General features: G+C 48.2%; 1 protein-coding gene across 2 annotated transcripts; it reads right to left on the bottom strand.

Moving 5' to 3' along the window:
- Positions 1 to 1,312: 1,312 nt before the first annotated feature.
- Positions 1,313 to 8,152, bottom strand: LOC121560332 (zinc finger protein 62 homolog). 2 transcript variants are annotated; one of them, XM_041873341.2, is made up of 3 exons: positions 7,108 to 8,152; positions 4,377 to 4,513; positions 1,313 to 3,987 (listed from the first exon to the last, which is right to left on the bottom strand). In XM_041873341.2, exon 3 carries the CDS (start codon positions 2,810 to 2,812, stop codon positions 1,460 to 1,462), a length of 1,353 nt encoding a protein of 450 aa, XP_041729275.2. In that variant the 5' UTR covers positions 2,813 to 3,987; positions 4,377 to 4,513; positions 7,108 to 8,152; the 3' UTR covers positions 1,313 to 1,459. The 2 variants fall into 2 exon arrangements, with proteins under 2 accessions (XP_041729275.2, XP_045062321.1); XM_045206386.1 differs by having other exon boundaries at positions 2,820 to 3,987.
- Between the last annotated feature and the right edge of the window lie 616 nt (positions 8,153 to 8,768).

Genomic DNA, 8,768 nt, shown 5'->3' with positions numbered 1-8,768 from the left:
CCAGGTGTCTTTTATACAGGTAACGAGCTGAGATTAGGAGCACACTCTTAAAGGGAGTGTTACTAATCTCAGCTTGTTACCTGTATAAAAGACACCTGTCCACAGAAGCAATCAATCAGATAGATTCCAAACTCTCCACCATGGCCAAGACCAAAGAGCTCTCCAAGGATGTCAGGGACAAGATTGTAGACCTACACAAGGCTGGAATGGGCTACAAGACCATCGCCAAGCAGCTTGGTGAGAAGGTGACAACAGTTGGTGAGATTATTCGCAAATGGAAGAAACACCAAATAACTGTCAATCTCCCTTGGCCTGGGGCTCCATGCAAGATCTCACCTCGTGGAGTTGCAATGATCATGAGAACGGTGAGGAATCAGCCCAGAACTACACGGGAGGATCTTGTCAATGATCTCAAGGCAGCTGGGACCATAGTCACCAAGAAAACAATTGGTAACACACTACGCCGTGAAGGACTGAAATCCTGCAGCGCCCGCAAGGTCCCCCTGCTCAAGAAAGCACATATACAGGCATGTCTGAAGTTTGCCAATGAACATCTGAATGATTCAGAGGAGAACTGGGTGAAAGTGTTGTGGTCAGATGAGACCAAAATCGAGCTCTTTGGCATCAACTCAACTCGCCGTGTTTGGAGGAGGAGGAATGCTGCCTATGACCCCAAGAACACCATCCCCACCGTCAAACATGGAGGTGGAAACATTATGCTTTGGGGGTGTTTTTCTGCTAAGGGGACAGGACAACTTCACCGCATCAAATGGACAATGGACGGGGCCATGTACCGTCAAATCTTGGGTGAGAACCTCCTTCCCTCAGCTAGGGCATTGAAAATGGGTTGTGGATGGGTATTCCAGCATGACAATGGCCCAAAACACACAGCAACAAAGGAGTGGCTCAAGAAGAAGCACATTAAGGTCCTGGAGTGGCCTAGCCAGTCTCCAGACCTTAATCCCATAGAAAATCTGTGGAGGTAGCTGAAGGTTCGAGTTGCCAAACGTCAGCCTCGAAACCTTAATGACTTGGAGAAGATCTGCAAAGAGGAGTGGGACAAAATCCCTCCTGAGATGTGTGCAAACCTGGTGGCCAACTACAAGAAACGTCTGACCTCTGTGATTGCCAACAAGGGTTTTGCCACTAAGTCGTGTTTTGCAGAGGGGTCAAATACTTATTTCCCTCATTAAAATGCAAATCAATTTATAACATTTTTGACATGCGTTTTTCTGGATTTTTTTGTTGTTATTCTGTCTCTCACTGTTCAAATAAACCTACCATTAAAATTATAGACTGATCATGTCTTTGTCAGTGGGCAAATGTACAAAATCAGCAGGGGATCAAATACTTTTTTCCCTCACTGGATAGTGTACTACTTTACCAGGGCCTGACACTATCTGGTCCAAAGTAGTGCACTATATAGGGAATAGGGTGCCATTTAAGACTCGTCCCCTCCCTATCTGTGTTTGTGTATGGTCTTCAGGTGTTTCTTCAGATGGCCAGTCTGTTTGAAACACTTGCCACACTCAGAGCAGGTGTAGGGCTTCTCCCCTGTGTGGACCAGTTTGTGGCTCTTCAGATTATTGTAATCCAGAAATCCCTTCCCGCAGTATGAGCACCAGTGTCTCTTCTCCCCGTTGTGCCACATCAGGTGAACATTCAGCTCCACACGCCTCTTGAACCGCTTCACACAGAGGGAACAGGCAAATGGTTTCTCTCCAGTGTGAACGCGGATATGCGTCTCCAGGTCACGCCGGGTGATCAAGCGTTTGTCACAGATCGGGCAGACGAACGGACGCACGCCGCTGTGGACCACCTGCTCGTGCTTGGTCAGGCCGAAGCGGTAGACGAAGGTCTTGTCACACTGCGGACACTGGTGGCCCCGCTGGTCGCCGTGGACGCGGGCGTGGCGGTTGAGGCCCTTGAGGTTGGGGAAGTCCTTGCCGCAGGCGGAGCAGGCGAACGGGCGCTTCCCCGTGTGGAGGGAGGCGTGGCTCTCTAAAGCAGCGCCGCTGCTCAGGACACGACCGCAGTCTGCACACTGGTTCTTGGCGAGACGTTTCCGTGGAGACTGGGGAGACTGTTGGTGCTGGAACGGTCCCGGCGGTGACCACATCGGTTGTGATTGGCGGTATCGGCGCCCCTGCTTTAACGTCAGCATGCACTGGGGGGACTTCTTGAATCCGGAGCGAGGGCTGACTTTGACAATGAAGGGGATAGGTTGAGGGTTGGAGGGAGACCGTTTCAAATTTAAAGCCGCCACGGCCCCTGAACGAGGTCTTCCGCGACGAGAGGTGGTGGAAGTAACTTTGAACTGGTGAGGCTGTGAGTGAGGAGCGGTGGCAGGAGAAGGGTTTGTGTCCGCCCTTGTAGCCTGGCGAGGACTGGTGCGGCGTGGGCTGGAGGTGGAGGTAGCGTGAGGGCTGGGGCTGTATGACAGGCGGCGCTGTGGGTTGGAAGGCAGAAACTGTGTCACCAGACCTCTTAGCTCTGACCTCAGACCTCTCTGGGAGGTCTTGGTGACCTTTGACCTACTCCTCTTAGCCTGGGCTAGGGCCAATAGTCTCTGAGCCTGCACCCAGGTCATGTTTCTCTTCTTGGATTTGGACACGCCTCCTCCTCCACCAATAGGTGACTGTCTAGTCGGGGAGGTCACATCAGTGTTAGCTCCTCCCTCTTCCTCACTGATGACTTGGTTACTACTTCCTTGTCCAGTAGACTTGTCGTCAGCCGTCACACCGTTAGTGGTGTCCTCTACTACATCCTGGTCAACGTGTGATTCACTGGACTTTTCTCCTCCGTTCTGCATCACCTTTGAGTAGTCGTGGTCTAGAGGGGCGGTTCTATCTCCTCTGGGTTTCTTAGCAACCACGGGAGATGTCGCGCTGTCCTGGGGCGGGGCCTTAAGCGGAGGCGGAGACCAGAGAGGATCGCTTCACGTGGACTTGACTTTCGGCGGCCGCCTACCTGGACAACAATCTCCTCCTTAGTCTCTTTGGCGGGAGTCGTCTCCGTAGCGACAGACCTGGTTATCACAGCTTCCGTAGACATGGCAGGGAGGGGGGAAAGCCTCTCCCCCTCCTCATCTTCCTCCACCCTCGGCGGGGTGCGTACTAGGGGTACTACTGACAACTGAGCTAAAAACTGTGTCTTAGACATTTGACAGGGGCCAGAGGGTGAGGGTGTGGTTACAGCAGGGGCTGACGGCTGTAGAGGGGCTTCATCAGACGTCTCTGGGACAGCAGGTGACTTCGGAGGTGGCACGGTGGAGGAGCGTTGCACATGCTCAGTGACCAATGACGCCTGCTTTTCAGGGGTGCCGGAAGGTTCTGTCAACTCAGTCGGAGACGGAGAGGACTGGACCGGTGGTGTTAACGATGTTGCCGTGCCAACACCCGACTGCTCCAAAACCGTAGGCGGTTGTGTTGGTGGTGCGGCCGGTGGTCCATCGGGTACGGCTGTAGGCCTAGCTGGTTGTGTTGAGGGCACTACTATTGGACGAGCTACAGGTAGTACGTCTGTGTGAGACTGTGATGGTGGTGCTCGAGGAGGTCGGGGTGGACAAGGGGGTACGAGGCTGGGCTGTGTATCCTGAAGAGGGGTACTGGGTAACCCGGAGAGGACAGGTGGCGGGCGCTCTGACGCTGCTGCTGTCGCCGTTACGGTAGACTGGACCGCTGCGGTCGTTTGGACAGTTTCTTTTGACAGAGTAGTTACCGTGGACTGGACCATTACAGTCGACAGGACAGTTGATGTAGACTGGATAGTGGCTGGTGATTGAGAAGATGCTGTCAGGTGTAATGTTGATGGAGACTCTGCTGCTGGTATTACCAGTGACTGCTGTTCTCCTCCAGGGGCCTGGTCCTGCCCTGCACTGCCCCTGGTAACCCCTCTGGTCCTGGGCTGGGATGGGCTGAGAGCCTGGGGGGCCTCCTGGGTGTCTGGATCTCCCTGGAGGAGGGCCACTGCGGCTCCTGAGGTAGTCTGGGTGGTGGAAAAAGGCAACCACAACAACAGTTTGAGTATAAAGAAGTGGATGGACAGGTTAATAGGGTCAACAAAACTCTGACGAAGGCTGTTAGGCCGATGTACTTAAGTTTAAATAAATAAAAAGCATGCTAGCAAGTGCAGTGTACAGGTTTTTCTTCTCTCTTGGGTCAACAACAATAGGTTGAGTATAGAGAGGTGGATGAATTGGCAAGACAGCACAAACAAATCGGTCCGTGCTATCCAGGTTCCTTAGGACGTCCCTACCCCATTGAAGTTGACATTTTACATGGTTTGGTAGGGGTTTAGGGTAGGGACGTCCCAACGATCCGAGATTGCACTGACCCAAACAGATCGGGACTCAGGGTAGGTGGGCACCGTCTTACCCAGTCCACTTCCTGTGGTGCTAAGGCAGTCTGTGGGTTTCCCTCCTCGTCGTGGGCCCCACGGTGCAGCTCCGTCCCCTGGTTCTCCTCGCGCTGTTGCTGCACCCCAGCCCAAGGCAACGCGTGCGCTGTCAGAACTGGGAATACCAGATCAGGGGAGAGAGTGGTTAGTAGGTAAACCCAAAACACCATAGCTATAGACTACGCCTCTCAAAACCACATGTTCTTCTGTGTAATATTGTAGTCTATAGACCTTTGACGAAAATCCTAGAACTGTTAGCTAGAAATCTCAGCCCATAATCATAAGCCTAATGTGTCTACTACTACTACTAGGTGAAAGTGGCATGCATATCTGTCCAGTAGTTTAGAAATATACAGTACCAGTCAAAAGTTTGGACACCTACTCATTCAAGGGTTTTTCTGAATTTTTACTATTTTCAACATTGTAGAATATTAGTGAAGACATCAAATCTATGAAATAACACATATGGAATCATGTAGTAACCAAAAAAAAGTGTTAAACTAATCAAAATATACTTTATATTTGAGACTCTTCAAAAAAGCCACCCTTTGCCTTGATAACAGCTTTGCACACTTGGCATTCTCTCAACCAGCTTCACCTGGAATGCTTTTTCAACAGTCTTGAAGGAGTTCCCACATATGCTGAGCACTTGTTCGCTGCTTTTCCTTCACTCTGCAATCCAACTCATCCCAAACCATCTCAATTGGGTTGAGGTCGGGTAAAACTGCACATTTTAGAGTGGCCTTTTATTGTCCCCAGCACAAAGTGCACCTGTGTAATGATCATGCTGTTTAATCAGTTTCTTGATATGCCACACCTGCCAGGTGGGTGGATTATCTTGGCAAAGGAGAAATGCTCACTAACAGAGATGTAAACAAATTTGTGCACAAAATGAGAGAAATACACTTTTTGTGCATATGGAACATTTATTCATATATGAAACATGGGCCTATCAAATTTCAGAAATTATAAAAGGATAAATAAAAATTAGGCTTAAGTATTTCTTCCTAACCAGAAACGTTGTTCGACTGTCTGCCTGTCATACATTCTTATTTCTTTATACCATGGCATTGTTGAATACTCATTTCTGATTGGCTTGAAGGGCGTTCTAGAGCTTGTATTATTTCCCTATAATGCATGGTATATTGACATAGTAGAATTCAATGGCTATAGTTCATCGTTACATGTTTTGTTTGAGCTGCTGTTGAAAGCAAAAGTCCAATTGAAAACATTATTTGTATTTTTTAATTCGATTTTCATAATAGCAAGCTAGGCCTGATAGTTATCAAAACGTCACGGCAGGGTAAGCCTACACAAAACACAGCCTTTAGTTTAAGTTTTTATGGAATCTCCTATGGGAAAAATGAATGGTGGAAAATGATTGGAACCATTTCCCTATTTGACCGCTAGGTTTTATGGGTACTATGACACCTCTATAGGATCTCACTAGCTGGTGATTGGCTCTGCACTCCTCCTCGCTTGTTCTGCCCACCATGATTAATTTGCTCCCATTGGAAATGACAGGCTCAGGTCTGTCTTGGGTTAGTTATAAAAATATTTGATAAAGCTAGCCAAGTCCAACAACACAAAAACGGACTATACAGCTAGAATTAGCGAATGGAGTTACACACGGACAGTACTAAACAAGTTAAATGTCTCACCTTTGATTAAATGTTTTCCACACACACATAGCTACGTTAAGCCTACTTGGCGAATAGGCTGACGCCACAGGGCTTTCTCGCAAGCTCTATTTCCCTATGTGGGAGCATTGAGAAAATGAAAGGGAATCAGAAGGGGGTATCCTAGTCTGTTGCGCAACAGAATGCTTTCAACCGAAATGTGTCTTCGGCATTTAACCCCAACCCCATTGAATCAGAGAGCTGCAGGGGGCAGGCTTAAATCGACATCCACGTCAACGGCGCCTTGCTCAATGGCAGAAAGGTAGATTTTTACCACTTTGCCGGTTCGGCGATTCGAACCAACTACCTTTCGGTTCCTGGCCCAACGCTCTTAACCAATAGGCTACCTGCCGCCCATTATCAATTGTATGGTCGGGATGTTTGACCTGGCTACATGTACATTGAAGAACACAGCAGTGGTCAATAGGAAATTAAGTTGGTTTCCCCCATCTATTTTTGGGCGTGGTTGAGGGGAATTCCTTATCGACTCGGAGTCACCTCCCCTGTTGCTTCTCGCCAAGTATCCAGGCCAAGTATTCCACATCCTCTGTAGTGTTTGGCTAGCTCCGCCTCCAATTTCTCCATACACTGACTAGGCTACATGTAAGCCCGCTTCTCCGTCTTTATAAATATAATTTTGTTTCCTTTTCTGCTTGTAACATACACTTGACATGTTGAGTTCTCCAGGGAAGCTAGTTCGCCTGATGTAGAGTGGGGCCGCGCATTCTGAATTAGTTTTACGTTCCAAATTCTATACAAATTAAAACGTATACATGAAGCAGTTTTGGAAAATATTCTCAGCTTTGAGCCTTCATACTCAGCTAAATAGCTAGGCTATCAGGATGTGTGATCATCTGAACGTATTTTAGCTAGCTAGTCCAGGAGTGTATTCATTCCGCCGATTCTGTTGCAAAATGTTTCGGAAGCAAACGGGGAGGGACCTACCTGAATTTGTCCAATAGAAACTCGTTTGTTGCAAAACCATCTGCAATTGTTTGGCGGAATGAATACACCCCTGTTTTCTACTCACCGCACTGAACGCCAATGTCACGTTTGCCGATAAGTGTGGTTCTTTGACTCGGTCTGGGCTCTGCGGTTTGGCTTTCGCTTTCACTTTCACCAGTCGATCTCTTCGTTTTTTCGAGGGATAGAAGCCTCGATTTGAGGTACTCGTTCTCTTCTTTTATTCTGGATATTTCGGCTCGCAGTTCCTCAATAGTTGTTTCGAAAAGTTTCGTTGTCTCAGTGACTGCATTCTTCAATACACTCTCCATAACAAAGGCGAACTGGGTTTGAAAACAGTCTTTCGACATGTTGGCGGCAACCAGCTTCAACCCACACTTTCGATTATTATTTCCAATTTAATGTACAGGATTGATCAGAATTGGCGGCCTATGTCAGTGACATCATGGCTCCTCTTTCCGCTATGGAACGCTGCGGTATAATATTAACTGGAGACTGCGTCCAAAAGATGTCTGACCGTTGTTTGAGGTAATCTACCCACGTTCGCATACGCCGATTCATTGACCGTTTATATCCGGGTTGGCGGGTTGCATCCGGTTTATACGGACCAACATCACATGCGCACTAGCACTCAGTGCGCCGAGGGAGCAGCGCGAGCATAAAAACGACTGCAGGCTGACTGATCTACATATCACCTTGCATCATAAATACAGACTAATTATTATTTGTAGATCATTCAGTCAATTTAGCCATGATAAATTGCTGTTTTGATCCTCTCGAACACTGCCAATAACTTCGTCTGTGAGTGATTGGGGGAAAAATCGTCCTCAGCAACGATTATTTGAATAATTCAATGGGTGTTTTGTGTACAAAGGCAATGGAACTCTGCGCACAGTGCTTTGTGTGACGCACTGAGTGTTGGCCGGGGTAAACTGCTTCCGTGTAGATTTCCTGTTCATTTACTGAAGGATCGATCTAGCTTTTCGTTACATGCACTACATTACAGTGATAGTGTAGAAATTAATACATTTTTCAAAGTGCGTGGACTATTGTCGCGTTCAAAACAACTGGGAACTCGGAAATAAACGAGCTCCGACTGGCCTCCTGTAGCTCAGTTGGTAGAGCATGGCGCTTGCAACGCCAGGATTGTGGGTTCGATTCCCACGGGGGGCCAGTATGAAAAATGTATGCACTCACTAACTGTAAAATCGCTCTGGATAGGAGCGTCTGCTAAATGACGAAAAATATAAATGGGAAAATCGATTTGAACGGTCATCCAACTCGGAATTCAACTCGGTCCTCTTTCTAGAGCTCCAACCTGAAGATCACTGACGTCATGATTTACCTCCCATTTTTCCAGTTCCCATTTCACATAATCCACATACATGCTTATGGGCATGTGGCAGCAGTGTGTAGGAGGGAGGTTCCTAGGTGTGAGAAGTGTGCAGAAGGGCATGAGACAAAGGAATGTGTAGCATTGGGGAAAGTGTGGAGCATATGTGTTAATTGTAGGGGTGCCCATGGGGCTGGGGATCCGAAATGTCCGGTGCGAGAGAGGCAGGTTGAGGTTTCCAGGGTTAGAGTAGTGCAGAAGTTGTCATATGCTGAGGCAGGGAATACAATAGAGGAAGATGGGTCAAGGGGGAGGGATCCTGAGAGGAGTGGTGTGAGTAGTAGATCTGTACCAGTACAGAGGGATAGGCCAACAAGTGATATACAGTTGAAGTC

This window comes from Coregonus clupeaformis, chromosome 22 (assembly GCF_020615455.1).
Source record: "Coregonus clupeaformis isolate EN_2021a chromosome 22, ASM2061545v1, whole genome shotgun sequence".
NCBI lineage: Eukaryota > Metazoa > Chordata > Actinopteri > Salmoniformes > Salmonidae > Coregonus > Coregonus clupeaformis.
Note: the sequence above shows the minus strand (reverse complement) of the source record. Positions and strands in the feature narration are given on the sequence as shown.

Excerpts from the sequence above, each read along its gene's own strand:
- LOC121560332 (XM_045206386.1), bottom strand. The coding sequence starts at position 7,390 with ATGTCGAAAGACTGTTTTCAAACCCAGTTCGCCTTTGTTATGGAGAGT. Across the intron at positions 4,514-7,107 it reads TGACATTGGCGTTCAGTGCG|TTCTGACAGCGCACGCGTTG; the intron begins GTGAGTAGAAAA and ends TGGTATTCCCAG. Across the intron at positions 3,988-4,376 it reads CACCACAGGAAGTGGACTGG|ACTACCTCAGGAGCCGCAGT; the intron begins GTAAGACGGTGC and ends TCCACCACCCAG.